Source organism: Macrobrachium nipponense, chromosome 1 (assembly GCF_015104395.2).
Source record: "Macrobrachium nipponense isolate FS-2020 chromosome 1, ASM1510439v2, whole genome shotgun sequence".
Taxonomy (NCBI): domain Eukaryota; kingdom Metazoa; phylum Arthropoda; class Malacostraca; order Decapoda; family Palaemonidae; genus Macrobrachium; species Macrobrachium nipponense.
In genome coordinates, this window is record NC_087200.1 from 77,709,066 (window position 1) to 77,733,066 (window position 24,001).

The following is a 24,001-nucleotide window of genomic DNA, read 5'->3' on the forward strand; positions in this document are numbered from 1 at the left end:
TGTGAGCAGTGGAATTGCGATGCCAATAATTTAAGTGAAGCAAGATGCGATACAGAAAATAATACAGAAAGTTCATTGACTCTTTTGCACTACTTCCATATACTGTTCAAATGAAATCAAAACATTTCTAGAAAGAATAACGCAGTCATATACTGCATACAAATGTTATACAATATGACAGGGATACCTTTAACTTACTTAAACAAAGAATAAACTGTAGAATGTTGTAAAACGTAATATATAACAATATATAATATATATATATATATAATATATATATATATATAATATATATATATCTACACTATATATATATATATATAGATATATATATATATATATATATATCATATATATATTATATAGATATATATATATATATATATATAAGTAATGCCTACAGTACCCGCGAGCAGTGCACTGACGGCACAACCCTCAGAAAACTATCTGTTAAGAAATAACTCAGATATTGTACAATGATTATAATCATCTCAATTTGAAACAGAAAAACTTCTCGATATGAAAACAGAAACGAGGCTAATGAACATTACATATAAATCGAATTTTTCTATTTCTAAAGCAAATGCCGATAGGGTTGCCAACCTAGTTCCCTTTTTCAACCTCGGTCCCTGGGCGCCCGCACGTAGGGACAAGGGGGTCACTTGCCCCTCCTGAAATCCCGAAATCCTGGAAAAAATTAAATATATACATATATATATATATATATATATATATATAGATATATATATATATATATATTATATATATATATATATCATATATATATATAGTATATATATGGATAGGAAGGGAGGTCAATAATTACAAAACTTGGGAAGCCCAAAGAGCCTCACTAGAGTAGTAGAATCTTGGAAAGTAACGTTATAAGGCGAAACTTTTGCGAGTTTTTTCATAAACTTCTGAATATTAGTTCCTCACGTTTGTTAAGAGAATAAAGAATATAATTAGAGAATTTCTTGTTCATTTTTTCATTGACAAATGTTGTACCACCCATTCTTATCGCCATAAGTCTTACCCTTTCAGTTCTTATTTCAAATATACTCCTTAAATAATTTATATCATCGCCCTCCTACTTTATCCTTTCATTCGCATTCGTCTTTCACACTTCACCTCCACAAAGAAAAGTTAGCTCCAAAACTCCTCATACATTCCGACCGTGGGTGTCATAGTCCCTTATCTTCCAGATCTCTTGCATGCACCGTGTTATCTTCATCGTTTCACCCTTCCGGTGACTCACTGCTTCTCTTATCCTACTATCATCCATTTTGTTTTCCCCTAAATTCTAGAAATTAACAGTTACCATTTTTCCACCATTCATTATAACCGGAAGCAAACCTCCCTCGCTTCTAAGATATTTCTCCTCACTGTCATTAGTCAGGACTCTGTTACAAGCAAACGTCTCCCACTTTCCACTCCGTTCACAATTTTTTTCTAATCTAGCAACCTTGCACCTATATCACCTGCCTTTTTTTCTGCCCCCTTCTTGTCACTACATATAAAAAAATATGAAATAGTCAGGGATAACTAACATAATAGTATCCTTGTTTGAAACTCTCATTTACATAAAACCAGTCACTCTCCGATCTACATATTCTAATTCATAATTTGCTCTCTCAGTTAAAGCATTTAATCTTTCTCAACATATTACCTTGTACCTATATATTCGTAACACCTTCCACAACTAATTCCTGTCAGCTCCATCACAAGTTTCCTCTACATCTCAAACTTTTCACGCTACTGTTTGGAAAAAAAAATCAATCCACACATCTCCGTCTAAATTCCACTCCTGCCCTCTAAATCCTTCGGTGATTTTACCTTACTTTATCTATCAAAATCTTACCTAACTCATTCCCTTACTTCATCATACATTCCAACTCTAGTTCTCATAGACACTTATCTTCTAGATATTTTGAATATACTATGCTGTCACCCTCGGTTCACATATTCGTTGTTTCAGTACTTCTTCCATCCCGTTATCATATGTTATATTTGCTTCTGAATAATTAAGCAATTAACAGTTATCATTTTCCACCATTCATTATAATCCTAAACTAACCTTCCTCGCTTCTGTATACCCTCATACCTTTACTTTTATCTTTTTGTACACATTCACATTCTTTTTTCACTTCTTACTAACACTTTCAACACCTTCAGTAGTCTATGAAGTTTCCCTTCACTATCAGCTGTCAGCACTATTACATGCAGGCATCACTCGGTTTCCACTCCATTCACGATTTTTTCTTATCCAGCAACCTTGCACTTACATCTCCCGTCCTTTCTGTGACTTCTTATGTCACATGTATAAAGATAATAAATAGTAGGGAAAAGCTGACACACCCTCGTTTCAAACCCACTTTTACATCAAACCAGTCACTCTCCCACCTACATTTTCTAACTCGGAATTAGCTTCCATCATGAAAACTTTTAATTGTGCTCAGCAGACTACCTAGTGCAGGAAACGACCATAATACCTTCCTCATTTAATGCCTATCATTTCTGCCATAAGTTTTCTCTATGTCCACCTATAGGTAGTACCACATGGATCCTTTCCTCTTTACTCTCAAACTTCTCAGATTTTGTCCTTCTTCCACAATGAAAATATTTGCATACACCTTCTTTTGCTTATTAGGTAATGTTATGTCCCTGTAATACAGACAGCTGGCTCAATCACTTGTTAACCATATACAAACACGCCATTGTTCTATTCACTCCTTCCTGCGGAACCTTCTCCTTACCTAGCGGAGTTCACACACGCCCTGGCCCCTGGGGCCTGGGTAGCCGCTCAGTGACACTTTTACCGTCGTACCACAGGGTTTTTTCTTGTAATCCCATCAACTCCTGTCATCTTCCATCTAACAGTAAGCTACCCTCTTCACATTCTGAACAATCACTTCTGCTTATCTTCTCAAATTCACACTGCAAAACAGCCACTTCACTGTTACCGGATTTCACTCAGTTCATTAAGCATTTCTCCATTTGCATTTTTACATTCTGGAGACAGCTGCTGATGTAATGTCATTAAACACAACTCTTGTTTTCCTAGAGTAGTTGTCTTGATTTACAACTAGATCTTTGTAATCATTTTAATAAACTTGTACGACCATTTCTGTTTCAATTTTTCTTTATTAAGGAATTGTATTTTAAAAAACTTTTTTTTTCTACAAATAGCATTGCAATTTCCTTATCCCACCGCTTTGGGCTGTTATTCCTCTTTCCTACCTATCCCTATCCAGTGACTCACTGCAGCAGACTGCTTCTCTTATCCACAAATTTTCAATATGCCAAATATGTTTTTTCCACTTGAGAGTCTTATCCCGGGCCCATTTTCATTCATCTTCTCTTCACATATAATTGTGTACCTAAAACGTCTATCTATTTTCGTCTGTGCTTAAACCTAATTATGATCAAATATATCCAGTCACTCTTTCCGCCACTAAATCCAACAACTGTATCCTGTGTTAACATATTAAGATAATAAACCCTTTACTCAATTTCTTTTTTCCAAATACATTCATGAAAGTTGTTCTACGGAAATTGTGTATTTCATATACCCCATAGACCTAAGCAAGTCTTTTATAATGAGGTTGCTTACTTCATACACTTTTTATGTATGGTTACGCCTACCCCGTTAGCTAACTTACTAGTAAGGTAACTAACAGGTACATAATACAATGCTTATGTCAACAGAGGCACATTGGCTGGGTGTCAACCTACCTGTCCTCGATCAGGTGTCAAACTTGGAACATCCTGTTATTGTTTGTATGGTGTTTTTACGTTGCATGGAACCAGCGGTTATTCAGCAATGGGACCAACGGCTTTACGTGACTTCCGAACCACGTCGAGAGTGAACTTCCATCACCAGAAATACTCATATCTCACCCCTCAGTGAAGTGCCCAAGAATAGAACTTACGGCCATCGAGATGGCAGGCCAAGACCATACCAACCACGCCACTATGGTGCTGAACACTGTAGGTGATCGAGTTACCAAATACATAAATGCACACAAACACGCCTGCATATATATATATATATATATATATATATATATATATATATATATTATAATATCTATATATATATATATATATAATAATATATATATATATATATATATATATATATGTTTGTGTTTGTGTTCTAATGATAGCCCACTGAAAGCTAACTCAGCATTTAGATTTTCCGTCGTTCAACCCGGGGCCAGCATCTCGTAAGGAGTAAAAGTATTGACCCTCTCTGATATCACTAGCATATTCATTTAATATGGTCACACTACTCTCGGGGGTTAGAAATAGAATAGTTAGATCACCTGACTCATAAGATTCTAGAAATATCAATTTGTTTGGATAAAATAATTGAACAGGAGTGAATACTGATAACAAATATTGTTGTTTAATTGTCCTTAATATCAAAGTCTATACGAGTATATACAGTTAGGAAATTCAGGTCAAGAACTCCTGTCAAAAAGTGACCGCTTTTGTTTCGGTTACTTTTCAGATTACCTTAGCGCAAGTATTAACTGTTTTGTACTTTACGTTTTAAGCACCCTGGCATTTGTTAGAGTAAGAATGAAGAGAAATAAATATTTTTTTACTTCTTAAACTTGTCAATATTAAGTATATATGGATGCACGAGGAATTACTAAATAATATAACAAAGACTACAGATAGTACTAAATTCTAATATAAAAGATTCAACTCTATAAGATCCTCGAGAGCGATCGGGTTCTGTCACTTTGTTGTTGGTGGACCGCTCTTGGGGTCTTTGTATTAGGGTAGGAGTAGCAGATTCTAGATTTAGAATTTATAGAATACTTACTCAGTATTTGTTTTTAATCCCGTACAACACAACAAACTTAATACTGCTGATAAGATTAGGTCTCCTCTGGTTGCGTAATGTCAATGAATGGAAGAAATAAATGTTTAAAATTCAATTCAGTTGAAAAACATAATATAAGAACCAGAGGCAGGAGTTTTACACAGAGCATTTTAGAATTCAAGGAGCGACTTACGGTTGCAGCAATTCTAGAAAATGAATTTCCCTTTGATAATCCTAACTAATTGGAATTAAGTTTGGGGTGAAGGAAAACGAAGTACTAGTTATATCAAATTCTGGAGCCTGCTGGCTGTGTCGATGACCGGGAGAACAATATCGGTAAGATGATACTGTCGTAATCATGGTGTGTAATTTTATGCGCTGTGAAATTGCTGTGCGCTACATGACATTATATTCCGAATTGTTTGTCATTAGGGAAATTCTCATTACATATTAATCATATAACCACGACTAACAATGATTAACGTGACCGTTTCGAAAAAGAGAGTGTTCCAAACTGATGAGATGATGAATATAATCAAATATCGAGGTTTCTATTTTTGGCGGGGCCTTATTGAACCCTAAAAAGCGAGTCTCAAATAATTTCTCATCTGGATTCAAGTGTTTCCTTGAAAAGGAGCTCTAAAAAGTTCTTGGAAATTCAGAAAATAAGAGGTCTTTATGCCCACTATAATCTACTATTCTGTTGAATTTGGCCGACCAATTCCAGGTATCAAAAGAAAAGAGACCAAGAGACATTCACACTTAGCAGAAATAATTGAACAAGTACTACTCGTGGCTATAGGTATCAGAAACGAAAATGCGACTAGGAAACGACTCATTGAAATCTGATTGTTCAATTGCAACATCGTTGATCTATTTGACCTTGGGTAACTTGAAGCAAACATTGCATCTTAAAGAAACAATAGCTTACTGAATTTTTTGAAGAAATTGTCCAAAGAATATAGTGATAAAAAATAATAAGAGTTATTTCATGAAATGACACCAGAGAGAAACACACACACAACACACACATAGGCTATATATATATATATATATATATATATATATATATATATATATATATATATATATAAACACACACACACACACATATTAATTCAACGTGTCACAGTTTCACTTACTGGATAGTGTCTTAAGAGATAAAACGACAATGGTCACCGCCTCATTCATAGAGCAGAAACGTAGATGAAACCATCCAGGCAGAAAACCTCTATAACATTAGCTTCATAGGCATATACAGATTACAGAAGGCTCATCAGCAGCGTGTCAAAGCACTCTAAACACTGTGCCATTTGTATCTAATATGCGCACACTTCTGCATTTCCTCTTTTATTCCATCTATCCAACCTGTTCTATGTCTAGGTTCTCATCTATTTCCTCCACTTTTATGATAATTATGCATTGTTTTTCTCAACTTATCATGCGCCATTCTTTCCACATGACCAAAGCATCTTAAAAATCATGGTTTCTCCTTTCATGTGCATTAAATTTTTTACCACTTCCAAGTATTTCCGCATTTTTCACCCTTTCAGTTCTTTTCACATAACGTTTATTGTGCCAACAGTTTATCGTCATAGCTTCAAATTTTTTCTTCCAGTTGCACTCAATATTAACAATTTATTTCAGATTTTTCCTAGGCTGTGACCCCCCACAGGACTTTTAACCCGGTAAGCATCCACCTCTGCGACGTGTTTACTACACGCCCGATAATTGGGATTACCGTAATAACACAAATAAAAGCCTGAAAATATAATAGAGATAATGGCCCCCAAGAAATATTAGTTCTAGATAACGAGTCCCAAAAACCCTTGGTGGTCACTATCTGGGAAAGATCCTTTATTTCTATAAGGAATAGTTACCTCAGCATTTCCTTCACTCATTTCCACCTGGCATCCACAAACAATTCAAGTCACTTCTCAGTCTATCCACGTTCCTTGCTTAACTTATTCTGTGACTTAGCTCTTCTCTCATCCTACTTTTATCCGTTGTACTATATACCCCATTCTTAAATACCTTTACGTATCAACTGTTTCCTTTCTTCCACCATCCATACCAGCATCCACTGTGCCCCAGTTCCCTGCTTTTCACTAGAATTTTCACGTTACTTTTGGGGACATATTCTATTCTCTACTTTCTTCTGTAGCAGAGTTTCAAACTCTCTCAACTAGTATTTGGAGTTTCTTTTCCCATCCCTAGCTAGTACTATATCATTTGTAAACACCAACCATTCCACGCTGCATCCACAACTCATTTTCTTACCGAACAACGCTGAACTTAAAATTACTTTCTTTTCTTTGAATTTCCTCTACTCCATTCTAAAAAGATAATGAGTAACTATGCGGTAATAAACAACTTTGGATGCATAACATATCCTCGTCTCAGACTCATGTTTGCACCAAACTAGTACCTTTCCCAGCTACATTTACCCTTCTCCATCATAACTTTCTGACATCCTCGACAGTTTAACTCTACTCGAATACCATTTATAAACACTACACATTGCCTCTATTGATTCTGTAATAGATGTTTTTAGGTCCATGTATGCTATATAAAGCATTTTCTTCTGTTTCAAACTCTTCACGTAATTTTTATGCACAGTTATTATTATTCAGTAGATAAAACGTATTCATATGGAACAAGCCCACAGGGGCCAGTGACTTGAGATTTAAGCTTCCAAAGAATATGGTGTTCATTAGAAAGAAAGAAGTTGTTCCATATATCCTCGTCCATGTCGAAGTTTACACCATTCTTCACATATCAGCCCTGGTATCATCTATTTTATTTTTCTAGTAAAATCCTACCATACCCCTTATTTATTATGCTGTGTTACGTTATTTATTATGCTAATGGTCGACTCTGTCACATTTTTTCGCGTTCGGCTGCCAATCCAGAGGTCCGAAATTCGAATCCTGGCTCGGCCAACGCGGAATCAGAGGAATTTATTTCTGGGGATATAAATTCATTTCTCGAATAAGTGTGGTTCGGATTCCACAATAAGCTGTAGGTCCCGTTGCTAGGTGACCAATTGGTTCCTAGCCACGTAAAAATATCTAATCCTTCGGGCCAGCCCTTGGAGAGCTGTTAATCAGCTCCTGGGGTGGTAAAACTAATATATACTTTTCTGTCACATTTACTTTTTTACACTGGAACAACCATACCTCTCAACCATTCCTTTGGAACCTTTCCTTAGTCCATTATAACTACAAACCCCGTATGGGTCACAACGTTGACACACACGCACACACAAACAGAGAGAGAGAGAGAGAGAGAGAGAGAGAGAGAGAGAGAATCGTCAACTTTAATGAAAAAAATAAGTTCTCATTGGGCAAAGCAAGAAACCCATACCAAGATTACTGCTGGTAAACGAGAAGAATGCTTTTATCTAACAGTATCATAGCAAATGTATCAGATATAAAGATAATAATAATTACTGTACTATATTGACAGAATCCCTGACACAAAGATCTAACTGTGAAAAAATTGCTGTACAGACGGCCAACGAGAATTGGCGTAGTTCTTAATTCATTGTTCGTTATGGAAATATTGCCATATGCAGGTGCCAGATTATTTGCTTAACAATAAATAACATTCCTTTCAAAGGTGCTATACTTGAAATAAATTACATAACAATAGAGTAGATTTATTCAACGTATTAAAGATAATTATTTTACAAAGTAAGGAAAATATATACCAATGGGTCCACGATTTCTAATTTTATCCTCAACTCTAGCTTCGTGACAGCATACCGAAGCATTTTGACGTTGACTTTGCTGCCGGTCGAGTCTTGACTCAACGTATCGTACTGCACTGGGATGTTGTCATTTCGTCTCCTACAGCCGATAAACAATACATCCAGTCGTTAACATTCTTTGAAAACGATGTTTAATTAAACTAATTTTGCCCTTTGATCAATAAAATATTTTGCATGACATAATATTTAGTGGGCCTAAATTGGACTTCTGATTTTGCACACATGATTAGCCTAGGTCTATTTTGAGCAGTATACTCTCTCGGATACGTAATATATATATATATATATATATATATATATATATATATATATATATATATATATATAATATATATATATATATATATATATTTAATCTGCTTTATTTAATTATTCCTGGTTATTCTTGTTTTATTAGCAATGCTCGCCTTTCTTCGTATCCTTTTCATAATTGCTTAACATAATTAACTCAGACCTAGCTATCAAAAAAAAAAAAAAAAAATCAAACGAATATAATTCAGTCTTATTTTTTATCGAATCCTTGCATATCACCCTGTTTCATTTGGACACGTTGGAAAGCTGTGGGAGTCAAAACTGACGAATACATTAAGAAAGGCTTACTTTCATTAAAGCTTTCTTAGGTTGATCTTTCCGTAGTTATTCATTTCTTCTAACCTAGAAATTAATGTTCAAATTAGTTTCACATGATATACCTCGACCTACTACCATAAGCATATTATAAGTAGCTGAAAGGATAAGAAATATGAAAGGTGACGTTCTCGTTTAAGTCTATTTCATGTTTTTATTTTTATTTTTTTTCAAGACTGCTTTAATCAAGGGTTGCTCTTTGACGGCTACAGGGTGTAACACGAGTGTATGCACATATTTTGGGGAATGAAAGATAAAGTCTTTGAATAGAAAATATTTTATAAACATGCATTTTAAGGCGCCGTTGTCGGTGCGGGGAATTTCAAAATAACCGTTATCATTACTGATGCTTTCAAGCCATGGAGTTCGTAGTGAGGGGTCGGCTCGAGTCGCCCGAGATGTAGAAGAGAGCGGAGGTGGCGTATAGGAGTGATGGAGGGATTAGGCCGATGTTGATAAAGTATCTCCCAATAAAAGTATGCTTAGCTTTTGAAGAAAAAAAAATACATGCATCATAGAAACTGTTTCCCTCCCTATCTGTGGTATTCACTGGCCACCGATATAAAAAACAAAACAAAAAGAGTAAGCCTAAACTGAATCTCTTCATCCATCAAAGATTACGTTTGCTTATTCATTAGACTTATTCATTAGAAAACCTATCAAAGATTTCAAGTGGAGATTTAAAAATCTCTTCCTCCATCTAAAGTATTCATCAGACACCAGTCAAGCATAGAGTAGTCATGATTCCTGGTTCAGCAATGTCGTAACGATGCACTAGAATTTAAAATTCACAAATGAATGTTGCTCAGCAACGTTTACACTGTATTGTCTTGCTCTCTTGTGGTGCTTTGAGGTGTTCCACCTCTAGGCCCATGTTCTAAATTTTGCCGTTCTTTAAAACAATTGATTCATCTAGGCATGATTCTCTCCGGTTTATTAAGCTTTCTTGATATCTCTCCAACAGCAACTTGCACCGAATGCAGTGCAATAATTGTCTCTCGCTCATCAAGGGACGTTTCTTAGAAACCAATAAATGACACATTGACATTAGATTCCCGTGCACATAACATCAAAAGCAATAGAGTGAGGTCGCTTGGTTACACACTGTTAGGATATCGTTATTTTTTTCTTTTTGTTTTTAAATTTGATAGCATTTTGTGAGATTCCAATGTTTACTGTAAAATTTAATTAACAAATGGATAGTTCAACTACCTTCACTTAATATTGAAATGATAATTTAAGGTCTATGATTATGCGATACTACTAGTGATAGGTGTCTCCTATCTATTTGGTATGTATATCTATGGTTGTGATATGACGTTTTTATCACTTCGTTTCGTTCACGTCAATTTTGCTATATGGAAAATAGTATTACACAATAACATAAACGTAATGTTCTAAACAAATATCAGTGACTGTTTTTTAACGTCATTACATACGATTTCTTCCATCTTTGGAAAGAAAAATCGATAAATAAGGCATGAATCGTGCGTCAGGCAAGTGAACGAAAAATTATGAAACTCTGCACGAGTTTTTTGGCCGACAGTACCTATGTATTGCAATCGCACACTAAAAGCCCAAACCTGTGTCTTGAAATGCTTATCACAGATAAGAAGCAACGCTGGAATACGAAATGAATTATTAGCACCTAATTTCACTTAATTCAGAAAAGGTTGTAACGCGCAAATGCAAGAAATTCGGACAGGGCAAAACAGATGTACAGTACTTGAGTACTGATGTGTCCCATTTGTGGTCAAGGTCGAATGCTCAAGCAACGCAGTGCTACACAAAAGGCCCGTGTAGCCTATATTGCAATGAACACTACCTCGAGGGCTTCAAGTAGTGTGCCAATTATAAAGACCCCAAAGTTAAAGATACCAGATCCAAGATAACAGTTGCAAACTGTAACCACACTCCCATTCGAAAAGTTTCAGTGACTACCTACTAAAAATTTGAAAAAATATACAAAACAAGTTATGTTCTGTATGATAATGAAAAACTTAAAACGGTTAAAGAACTCTCCTTGAGCCATATATCACATTAAATGCTATAAACTCTGATAAAAACAAAGGGGCTAGCCTGAAGGACCATATAAAGGCTTCTGTGAGATCCCTATAATATAAAACTGACAGAAATTTATTCGACAATTGCAAACTTAGTCTAGCAATTACACACCACCTCTGCTGCTCCATAAGTAAACGGAAGGAGTTGGGGATCTATGAATCTCCGATTTACAAGGTTGTTGCGATAAAGGTCACGTCATTTATTGTTATGCTCAGCTGTTTAGCAAGTGTCATGTAGGCTCCAGCAATTTTAAATAGACATGGCCGATCTATTCAAAAGTGCATTCGGCTATTTAGGAGCCAATGGAACAACATCAGACAATAATTTTGTCGGCCAGGAAGTCGAAGTGAATGGGATCAAGTTGAAGATCAAGAAAGTCATAGCTGAGGGTAGGCGACTCATTCTGAAAATATTTTAGAAAGTTATTTGAGATTTTGAATTTACTTTCAGTGAAATTTACATGCTCGTAGCCTCTAATGAATGGAATGATGACAAAGACTATTCATATTGATTGGTTTGATGGCTAAACCTCGATATGGACTGGTAATTGGGTTACTCATTCGGGCGTATCATAGCCTTGACTAGCTAGGTACTAAACTAGGCTACCTACAGTACCTAGCTACTCGAGGTACTATGATGGTGAATTCTTATCCCTTCCTGATTAATTTAATTTTATTACCTATTATCTTATATAAAGGCTGTACTTTGTAGCCAAAGATCCCAGGGTTTTAACGGAGCTCATGCTAGGTAGATTTCATCATACTAGGTACCTAGCTTCTGGAATGTTAAGGGATGTGACTCATCGAAATCATCATCACACCAATGTCATGTTAGTTTTGATACCTACTAGGTAGGTAGTACCTACCTAGGCTAGGTATCATGTCCCTGTAGGGAGGTAGTGCCATCAGTGCACCACACGGAATAGGCTACACTGTAGGCATTACTATAGGTTCTTTGCAGCATCCCTTTGGCCCCTAGCTGCAACCCTTTTCATTCGTTTTACTGTACCTCCATTCATATCTTTCTTCCATCTTGTTAGCTATCCACCTTCTCCTAGCAATTATTTCATAATGTAACTGCGAGGTTTTGCTCCTGCTACACCTTTCAAACCTACCTAACCTCAGTTTCCTTTCCAGCACTGAATGATCTCATAGATCCCAGTGCTTGCTTAACTCTATATCCAATCCCATTCCACTATCATGCTTATTACAATAATGTATCACTTTAATTCAGAACTGACATAGGCATGACACATTGCCTACTCAGAAGAATTTAATTTTCTTTGCCTGCAAATGTACAGTTATCAAGATAGGCCTTTTGGTATGATGCATACCTAAATTCTTTTGAAGACTAGCCTGTGTTTACTTGCATATCGTTTCATATTTCTAACAGTTGTTTGTTCATGTATTTGTTTAAGCTAATATGCTATCATCTACCATACCTGTAATTATGACAGTTACCATTAACCACAGAAAACTCCCATCTGTTTTTGTTCAACCAGTTGTATGACTGCTAAAAGGATATGCTCACTTTGTGGTGATATTTTCATATAAATTCAGGATCCTAGAATTTGTCTGTGTATTAGCCAGGTTAGCCATAGAATAGATATCACATAGCAAGGCTACTACCCTATGACTTAGAATGATATTCCAGTAAATGATTGAACATTATCATGTTAATGGATGATAAATTAATTTCTTAGGGATGAAAGTAAGTGGTGACAATTGATGAATATATGACAAGTTGCTTCATTAAAAAAACATAATGCACAGTCTTTTCCATGTTTAGAATATAACAAGTGTTTTTTTTTTTTTTTTTTTTTTTATGTAACTGGTTACTTCATGAATTGATAATTTTATGACAAGTTGATTTCATAAAAAAACATAATGCACAGATTTTTCCATTGTTTAGGGTATATTACCAGTTTTTTCCCCTAGGCAACTCATGTTCTTCACAGGTATGTGTTAGCTTCTGGCCTCGCATATAACCTAGATTATTATTATTTGAGTAACAAGACCATAGTATAGGTAATTTATGTAGATATTACAGGGCTGGACATCCTCACCCAGAATATAATCTTATCATAATGGGGATGGGGTAGCTCGGAAAGCTGCTACTCTCTTGGGTCAAAAACTTAAAGACTTAGGCTACTAGAATACAATATCTACAGCTCTTCCTAACCTTTCATAAACTTAACTTTTGCCTTACTCTTGACAGGTAAAAAGTTCAAGTTCCACTTTGGTCATGTATTTCATGGCTTCAGTATTTTATGGTGACAACTTTGACATACACATAGACACTAGTGATGGAATTAATTTTTAATTGAATAAGGTTTCATTTAATTTTTGCTTGTAGGACATTAAAAATTTGTCAGATTCTCTTAGTAAGAGTAGTAACAATAATTTCTGAGATTTCTAGATGCTTCAGTTCACGAAAGTATCGTTAAATGACCTATCAACTTCACATTGTAAACTTGCTAAGTAAAGGCTCTGAGAAGACAAACCATCCATTTTTAACAATAATGGACCACAGTAGGAAATTGAAGTTTATGTACCGATAAAAAAAAAAAAAAAGCACCAAATGCAAATGTGAAACAAACTCAAAGTGTAAGTGAAGCAGTGATGAAATATACAGTCTGCTTGTATAGTCCATGTAGTGTAATTGGTCAAAAGAGGATATAGGGAGAGTTATTCCTTGTTTATTGAAGCGGCAAATAGAGACTAACTTATGATTCTTTAAAAGAAGAATTTATTTGGGAAACCTGTGATAATAATTGAGGGTAGTATTATAATTAGTATATTGCTAGAAATAACATATAAAAATATTAAGAAAATATGACTACGCTTTCCTCACGTGTTGCCAAATTTATGTTTAACCCTAAGGAGATGGTGAGAAAACAATTATGGCTTTGGTTCAGTATCTCTGGGTCAATCCGTTTCATTCAAGGATGGACCCCTGTGCTTTATAATGGTGACAAACTTTGCAGATATGTAAAATATAAAAAAAAAAAAAAAAAAACTTTATATATTATTAAAAAAACACCAGTTAGCCTTACAATTAATGAAGATATGGATTATGAGAAAAAGCATAACAAAATTATGGAAGATCGTGTGTTAACTTGAATTATTTAATATTTAAACTGATTTAATTTCTGGTCACATACCTTCATATATGATAATAACTTAAAGCTTAGAAAAGAAATTTTTATATATTTTAAACAAAGCTAATTTAAGGCCAAGAAAACCAGGAAATACCACAGAGGATTATAACAGGTCAAATTCGAAAGAAAGGGTACCACAATCCACGAGTTACCTTAAAGAAACGTAAACATGTCAGTAGCGTAAGATGATTGGGAGCCCTTTTATTGATTGACTTCGTTGGTTCAACTATAGTAGTTGTCACTGATGAAGTAAACCAGGTGATAAATACGAACTATTTTGAAGAACATACTCACTTGACTATAAATATGTATAGTAGAGGGCTTTGATTATATATGTATATATATATATATATATATATATATATATATATATATATATATATATTATATATATATATTATATATATATAAAAGTAATAAAAGTACTGTAGCATATTGTCAAGGAGAGAGAATATTTTCAACACATGTCCATTTCATCAAGCAAATAGCACACAGTCACAGCAGTTACTGGACACAACAGTCAAATGTCTTATCTCTGTGGTAGGTTAGAGTTATAGCGTTACTGGACACTAGTAGCTACATATCTGTCAATCTGTTCTCAATAGGTAATGACCTTTCTTAAGTTGCTGTTCTTCAGCATAGGCACCACCTAAAATAGTAAACTTGCTGTAACACAAGGATCCTGGAGCCTAATCATTCTTTTTTTTTCTTTTTTTAAATGAAGAAACAGGAGTGTAAAGTTTTGGTAAATAGTGGTTCCATCTAGTGGTAAGGGTAAACACTACACCCATGTTAAGTACACTTTTTTTGTTACTTTGTGACAAGTGAAAAGGCTACATTGAAACTCAGCCTTGCTTAGGATGCAATTTCCTATATGACTTAGGGTTTGTCTCCTCCCCCTCTCCTCCCACCTACATAAGATCTTTAATGCCTCCCCTTACCTGATTAGGGGACTTTACCATCCCATAAACCAATTATGACCTAACAAAGTTTTAAGAGTTAAATGCAAAAATGCTTGATACCATCAAACTACTTTGTACACTACCCTTTTGGAAGTGTAGGTTTGGAGATCTTTTGCGGTCATGTACTCCATTAAAAATATAAGTAATTTTTTCATTTTTCATTTTGCCTAACCCCTTTAGATTACACATATCACAAGTAAAAGTAATGTGTACATACAGTAGTGTATTGTTGGGTATGCCAGTAGTCACATAAATTTCTCTACTGCTAGGTTTTGACTGGACATTAATAACAGAATATGAGTTGTGTTCTTAGTAGTAGTTTTTATCCAGAATTGATAATTCATTTTGTTCATGAAACTTACCTGTCAGATATATATATAGCTGTATTTTTCCCAATCCGACAGAAATTTAAACACTTACGACACACACAGTGGGAGTCAGGTGGTTAGTACCCATTCCCGCCGCTGGGAGGCGGGTATCAGGAACCATTCCCATTTTCTATTCATAATTTTTCTGTCGCCGGTGCTGAAAACATCTGTTTGCAGCACCTCCGTCCAGATTTTGGAAACTTACTAGCTACTTGAGTATCCCTTTTGGTTTTTTCTTTGGTATCTGAATTGGATCGGTGGCTTGGCACACGTTGACTTAGGATTGATTTGAATTTGGTATTGATTTTTCTTTGATCAAGATGTCAGGGTCTAGTTCTGCTAGCGCTAGATTTTGTTCTATGTCCGAATGTAGAGGTAGGCTACTGAAAGCTTCAGTAGACCCACATTCTGTTTGTAAGGTTTGCACGAGGAGGAATGAATGTACGTTTGAAAGTCGTTGTAAGGAGTGTGAAAGATTAACAGAGTCTGAGTGGAAGGCGTATGAAACCTATCTTAAGAAACTTGAGCGAGATAGGTTAAGGAGGTCTTCCTCCAGGAGGTTTGTGTTTTCAGGTAGGCAAAGATTTTAATGATTCTCCTGCTAACCCTCCTTCTGTAGATTATGCTCCTACCCCTGTAGTGTTGCCTCCGGCCCCTGAAGCAGTGTCGGTAGAAGGTAATACTTTATCGCTAATTCTTGAATCGATTCGTAACTTAGAATCAAAAGTGTTAGCTCTGGAGAGCAAAAGTGAAGAGAAGTGCAGTGAAAGTGCCCCTTGTGTAGTGGAGGGTGCGTCAGATCGGCCTCATTCCGCCTCTAGACCTAGACCTCTGCTTGACTCCCAGGTTACGGGGAGAGAGTATGTCGAAGTCGAAGGAGGGTTACGAGGAACCCCCACCGATCTGGCGTGCCTTCGGCAGCTTCTGACGAACCTACCCAGACTTCCAAGGAGCGTGCGCGTGCACGTCTTCTCAAGGAGTGCTTTTCTTCTTCTGAAGCTTCCTCCCCGCGCAAGGGGTGGAGCTCTCATACCGCATCACGTCCGCTGAAAAGGACGGCTCGCGTTCGGGACGCTTCACGTCCAAGTTGTTCTCCGGAACTTTGCTCGTCGCCTGATAGTGCGTTTGCTGCTTTTCCTCCGCAGAAGAAGCGTAAGGATTATTCGGAGGCGGAGTCTTTCCTAGATGTTTCTTTCGAGCGCCGCAGTCGCTCTAAGGTGCGTGAAGTGGCGGTTCCTGGGAGTAGGAAGAAGGCGTCCCCTCGCCTGCTCACAGGATCAGCCCCTCCCCAGAAAAGGAGGCTTCACCTACAAGCAAGATTCTCCAGTCTCTTCAGCAGCAACTTCGAGATGTTTTTTCTTCGAGAGAGACTGTTCCACGTCGCCGTAAGAAGGATGACAATCTTCCTGTGAAGAGGTCGAGGCGTTTCTCCTCTCCCTCTCCTGGCTCGTCTCTCTCTCCGTCGTTTGAGTCTCCCTCTAGAGTTCGTTCTGCTCCCCAGCAACTTTCTAGAGGAGGCGAGAAATTCGTTTCTCGCTCTCGTGAAGCGGTTGTTTCCGCTGCTACGAAACTTGTTGATAAGAAGCGCGTTTCTTTAGATGCCGAGCGCGCTTCTGTGAAAGTCAAGCGCGCTTTAGTGGACGCCGAGCGTGATTCGGTGCAAGGTAAGCGAGCCCCAGTGGACGCTCAGTGCGTTTTAGTGGGACGCTCGGCGCGCGCCAGTGGACGCTCAGCGCGCGCCAGTGGATGCCAGATGTACACCTGTTGCTGTCGAGCGCGCTTCAGTCGGCGCCACGTAGATTGGCTTCGGACGCCAAGCGCGCCCCCTACGGACGTCAGTTTACCCACCTCCGCAAGTGCAAGCGGAAGCGGGAACTCTTCCTGTTCGACCGCTCTTTCTCTTTTGAGAAAGCTCGTGACTCTTCCTTACTTCCTCCGACTTCGCCAGTGTGCTGAAGAGGAAATTAGTGACGCTTTCGTCGAAGTGGACGAAGAACAGCAGTTGGCTCCAGTTTCGACGGACTACAAGGTTTTGACTCGTTTGCTACAGTCAGTCTTTGCAGACACTTTCCAACCTGAAGCTCCACGTACTCCTCCCTCTCAGTTTTCGTCATCCAAAGCTACTAAGATCTCGGGCTTTGTGAAAATGAAGAAGTCGCTTTCTACGAAGCAAGCTTTTCGAAAGGTCCATGATTGGATGGAAAAGAGGAAAGCTTCAGGCAAGACTTCTTTCGCTTTACCACCTTCAAGACTTTGTGGCAAAGCTGGTATGTGGTATGAGACGGGAGAAAACGTCGGAGTTAAGCTTCCAGCCTCAGCTCAAGGAGGACTGGTAGTATTGTGGATGCCGCCAGAAGATCTTTTCTGTCTTCCTCTAAGGTCTCTTGGACGCATAGTGAGTTAGACTTTCACCTTAAAGGCCTCTTCAGGACACTAGATGGTCTTTAATTTCTTGACTGGTGCTAGGAGTTTTGGATGCCAGGTCCAGGAGTTCTGATTCCATCAGTCTGGGGGAGCTGTCCAGTGTATTGTCTTGCATGGACAAGGCCGTCAGGGATGGTTCTGAGGAATTGGCTGCTCACTTCAGCACGGGACTGCTTAAGAAGAGAGCACTTTTTTGCAATTTTACTGCAAAGTCGGTCTCGCCAGCGCAAAAAGCGGATCTTCTTTTCGCTCCTTTCTCAGAACATCTCTTCCCCCAGTCTATGGTAAAGGACATAGCTGCCAGTCTCCAGGAGAAAGCAACCCAAGACCTTCTGGCACAGTCTTTCTAGGAGCCTACAACTACTTCGTCTTCTGGGTCCTCTGCTTTGAAGAAATCGAAGCCCTTTCGATCTGCTTCTTCCTCGAAGCCAGCCCTCGAGGAAGAGGCTCTTTCAGAGGCAAGACTCCCGCTCCTTCCAAGAGCAAGAAGTGAGAGGGAAGTCCTTCAGCCACCGGTAGGAGCCAGACTTCTACATTTCGCGAGAGCATGGGAAGAGAGAGGTGCCGACGCTTGGTCTCTGGACATCGTCAAGAAGGGGTACAGAATTCCTTTCCTGAAGTTACCCCCGCTGTCTTCGACACCAAAGGATTTGTCTCCTTCGTATCAGGGAGAAAAGCAGAAAGTGCTTCACGATCTACTAGATCAAATGATCGAGAAGCAGGCGGTGGAACAGGTCTTCGACCGGAGTTCTCCGGGGTTTTACAACCGTCTGTTCCTAGTGCCAAAGCAGTCAGGGGGTGGCGCCCCGTTCTGGATGTCAGCAGTCTAAATCGCTTCGTTACCACGCAGAAGTTCAAAGATGGAGACACCTCAATCCGTGCTTGCAGCCTTAAGACCGGGGGATTGGATGGTCTCTTTAGACCTTCAGGAGACGCATACTTTCACGTCCCCATCCATCCCGATCAAGAAAATACCTGCGGTTTGTCCTGAAAGGGAAGGTTTTCCAATTCAGGGCACTCTGCTTCGGTCTCAGCACGGCGCCGATGGTGTTCACCGTTCTTATGAAGAACGTTGCGAGGTGGCTCCATCTTGCGGAAATAAGGATCTCTCTCTACCTAGACGACTGGCTTATTCGAGCCTCATCGCAAGACCGGTGTCTGAAGGACCTTCACACGACTGTCGTTAGCGAGGTCCCTGGGATTCTGGTGAATCTCGAAAAGTCGCATCTGACTCCTTCTCAATCCTTAGTCTATCTGGGGATTCAGATGGACTCAGTGGCTTTTCGGGCTTTTCCGTCCCAGGGGCGACAATTCTATGCCTAGACAAAGTGTCAGCCTTTCTAGGGAAGGAAACATTCTCGGTGAGGGAATGGATGAGTCTGCAGGGGACCATTTCCTCACTGGAGAAGTTTGTTTCTCTGGGAAGGTTGCACCTCCGACCACTTCAGTTCTTCCTCTCAAGCAATTGGTCACGCAAACAGGATCTAGAAGAGGTCTTGTTTTTGACGGAAGAAGTGAAAAAGCACCTCAATGGTGGTTGGATCCAAAGAAGCTTGCGGAAGGACTTTCGCTCAAGCTTCGGAACCCCGACTAGTGTTGTTCTCTGACGCGTCCTCCACGGGTTTGGGTTGGGGAGCAACACTGGGAGGGAGAGAAGTGTCAGGCACCTGGAGAGGGGAACAAGGTGTCCTGGCACATCAATCTAAAAGAACTTTCAGCGGTTTACCTTGCTCTAACGTTCTTCCAAGAGGAAGTCTCCAACAAAGTGGTTTCAGATAAACTCGGACAACACCACAGCCTTGGCATACCTCAGGAAAACAGGGGGGAACTCACTCTCCTTCTCTGTTCGCCATCGCGAAGAATATCCTGATTTGGGCGAAGTCGCAAAACGTCACGATTCTGACAAGATTTGTGTCAGGCGTGGAAAACGTGCGAGCGGACCTTCTCAGTCGGCAAGGACAGCTTCTGCCGACGGAATGGACCCTTCATCAGGAAGTATGCCAGGCGCTATGGAAGCTGTGGGGACGTCCTCGTGGACGTTTTCGCAACTTCCCGAACGAAGAGACTTCCGCTGTATTGCTCCCCAGTTCTGGACCCGGGAGCAGTGGCAGTAGACGCCCTACTGTGGAATTGGTCGGGACTAGACATTTACGCTTTTCCCCCATTCAAAATCCTCGGGGAAGTGATGAGGAAGTTCGCTGCATCAGAAGGAGCGAGGATGACCCTCATCGCCCCCTTCTGGCCAGCGGTCGACTGGTTCACGGAGGTGATGTCCTTCCTGGTAGACTTTCCAAGGACTCTGCCCCTAAGGAAAGATCTACTTAGACAGCCCCACTTCGAGAGGTACCACAAAAACCTCCCCGCTCTGAGTCTGACTGCGTTCAGACTATCAAAGAAGTTGGCCAGAGCGAGGGGTTTTTCAAGACCTGTGGCAACGGCGATTGCCACCGCAAGGAGGCCCTCCTCAATCGCAGTTTACCAATCAAGTGGGCTGTCTTTAGAAGTTGGTGCAGAAAGAAGGGCATTCCTCCACCTCACCTCTGTGAGCCAGATAGCAGATTTCCTTCTTCACCTTAGGAAAGAAGCGAAAACTAGCCGTTCCCACGATTAAAGGCTACAGAAGCGTGCTTTCTGTGGTCTTCAGGCATAGAGGACTCGACTTAGCGAATGATAGAGACATTCATGATCTCATTAGATCATTTGAGACTGTGAAAGTTCTCCAACCGAAAGTACCATTGTGGAACTTAGACGTGGTACTTAAGTTCTCATGTCGAGTCAATTTGAACCGCTCCATTTAGCCTCGCTTAGGAATCTTACTAAGAAGACCATTTTCCTAACCGCTCTGGCGACGGTGAAGAGGGTTAGCGAAATTCAAGTCATAAGCAAGCACATTGGGTTCAAGGATCATAGTGCAGTTTGTTCCTTAAGTCCTACTTTGTTCATGAAACTTACCTGACAGATATATATATAGCTGTATTTTCTGAAGTCCGACAGAATTTAAAAATTCGCGGCACACGCAGTGGGCGGCCAGGTGGTAGTAATCATTCCCGCCGCTGGGAGGCGGATATCAGGAACTATTCCCAGTTTTCTATTCATATTTTTTTCTGTCGCCGGTCGGTAAACAACTGTTTGTTCATGAAACTTACCTGTCAGATATATATATAGCTGTATTTTCTGAAGTCCGACAGAATTTAAAAAACTTCCGACACACGCAGTGGTCGGCCAGGTGGTTAGTACCCATTCCCGCCGCTGGGAGGCGGGTATCAGGAACCATTCCCATTTTCTATTCATAATTTTTCTGTCGCTGGTGCTGAAAACACCTGTTTTCAGTACCTCCGTCTTAGGATTTTGGAAACTTCATTGCCGCTAAGTATCCTAATTGTCTTTTGATTTATTTACTTGGATTTGTGGGATTTGTGGCTAGGCATACGCTATCTTAAATTGATTTGAATTTGATTCATTTTTGCATAAAATATCTGAATCTAGTTAGGCTAGTTTCAGACTGGGGTTGTCTGCAAAGATAGGGTGTGGCTACCGAAAGCTTCGGTAGATCCGCACTTGGTATGCACGAGGGGTATGGGTCTTGCTTCTTTGTTGAGATTTGTCATGTAAGGAGTGTGAGACTTTGTCTATTCCGTAAGGAAGACGTATGATTCGTATGTACGCAATTAATCAGTAAAACATGTCTTAATTCCGTAAGGAAGACGTATGATTCGTATGTACGCAATTAATCAGTAACAAAAGTCAGGGTAGTGAACCTGCTAACCTTCTGTAGACTTTATTTTGCCTAACCTGTAGTATGGCCTACGGGCTATGAATATGTCTACGAGAGGTGCTCCGCTCTCCTTCATTGCCTGTGAAGTGCTACTTCTGTAATTGTTACTCCTAACCCTGCAGTGTTGCCTTCGGGCCCTAAGCAGTGTCTGTAGAGGAAATTACCTTTCTCTGATACTCTTTCGATCGTATCTTAGAATCGAAAGTGCTTGCTTTAGAGAGTAAAAGTGAAGTGCAGAAGTGCAGTGATACCCTTGTGTAGTGGAGGGTGCGTCAGATCGGCCTCGTTTCGCCTCTAGGCCGGGACCTCTGCTTGACTCCCAGGACCCGGGGACGGAGCATGTCGAAAGCCTAAGGAGGGTTACAAGGAACCCCCACGATCTGGCGTGCCTTCGGCAGTTTCTGATGAAAATCCCCAGACTGCCAAAGTGCGGTGCGCGTGCACGAATCCTGAAGATTGCTTCTCGTCCTCCGAAGCGTCCTCCCCATGCAGGGGTTGGAGCTTTCGGAAGGACTCGCGCCCTCTAAATAGAAGCTTTATAGAAGAGGACGCTTCACGTCCTCTCTCTCTCTCTCGTTATGCGTTTCAGTGAGAAGTAAGAAGGCGAACGTCGCCTGAACTCGTGTCCGTCTTTCCACCGAGAAAATACGTAAAAGAAGTCATAGTAGCAGGAGCTTTTGAGAGCGGACGCCCGGGACGCTCGGATGGACTCCAGGCGCAGCGCGGGTGCACGCCAAGTGAGCGCCAGGGACGCCGACGCGTCCATGGAGCCGAACGCGCTCCAGTGGACGCCGACGCGCTCCAGTGGACGCCGAGCGCGTTCCAGTGGGGACGCCGAGCGCGTTCCCAGGGGACGCCGAGCGCGCGCCAGTGGACGCCGAGCGTGCACCAGCGCACGCCAGGTGTGTCGCCTGGCTGAACGTTTCTGTTGAACTCTTCAAGCTCTTGTTTCAGATATGGGCCTAAAGAATGTTTACCTCTACCTCCGGTGATACCTTCTACCTCACCTGCAAAGAATGTGAAGTAGGCAGTGCTTCGGAGGAAGTTAAAGTGAACAGACAACTTCTTCTTCGAAACCCAGCAAGACATCGGGTTTCGTGAATTCAAGAGGTCTCTGTCAATTAATATGCTTTTCGCAGGTAGGGGATGGAGTTAAGGAAAGCTCAAGGGAAGATCTCGTTTGCTCTACCGCAACCTTTGCCATTCGGCCAATAAATTTTAAGTTGCCACTACCGCAGTCAAGACTTTGCGATAAGGCAGTTACGGGTTAGTAAGGCTCGATGTCCTGCACGTCAGGACTCTCGGCAACGTTCAGTGGGATTTCTTGCAAAGGCACTCATCAAAAGGACGCTCTTCAGGAAAGCGCAAGACAGGACTTCCTTTTTGCCATACTGCCAATAAATTTTAAGCTTTAGCAGGCATTAGTTGTGATACGGGAGAGGAAGCTGGTTGGAGAGTTGCTTCTCTTCCCAGGATAATTTTGCAAGCTTTTAGCCCATCTGAAAGGGTTTTTCAGATGATAGATTTTGTTAGTTTCTAGTCGGGACTACGCTGCCGAATTGAACATCGTCGTTCTACCTGCGTAAGCCCCAGTCTCTTAACAGGATTCTTGCCCCTTCCCTCGTTTGAGACGGGAATCGCAAAAAATTAAATGCTTGATCCCTGGATTACGTTGTCAATTCAGTGACTTTCCCCCATTGACACATAATACTTTCGTTTTGTCAAGTAAGTGGGTATCCCCTCATGACCAAAATATCTCTTTTGTCCCGTAAATGGGTAGTTCTCATTGACAAACATCTCATTAACTTGATATTGCGTAAGCGAATAAGCTCTTATTGACAAGATTCGGAAGAGCTCTCATTCGTCATTCGCAGCACTCGTACAAGAAATAGACTTGTAGACTACGTCAATGAACGCTTATGTCCAGTAACATAAGAAGCTTGAGCTGACTGCTTCGATTCTCTTAAGTTTTTTTGTTCATGAAACTTGCCTGTCAGATATGTATGTAGCTG

At 39.9% G+C, this 24,001-nt stretch overlaps 1 protein-coding gene across 1 annotated transcript in view; it reads left to right on the forward strand.

Moving 5' to 3' along the window:
* Nucleotides 1–11,478: 11,478 nt before the first annotated feature.
* The window catches only part of LOC135218836 (cyclin-G-associated kinase-like), a gene marked incomplete in the record, with an annotated part of 495,799 nt that continues 483,276 nt past the window's right edge, over nt 11,479–24,001 (forward strand). Inside the window, 1 exon segment of the mRNA XM_064255283.1 lies at nt 11,479–11,689. Coding sequence (XP_064111353.1) covers nt 11,560–11,689 — 130 coding nt within the window.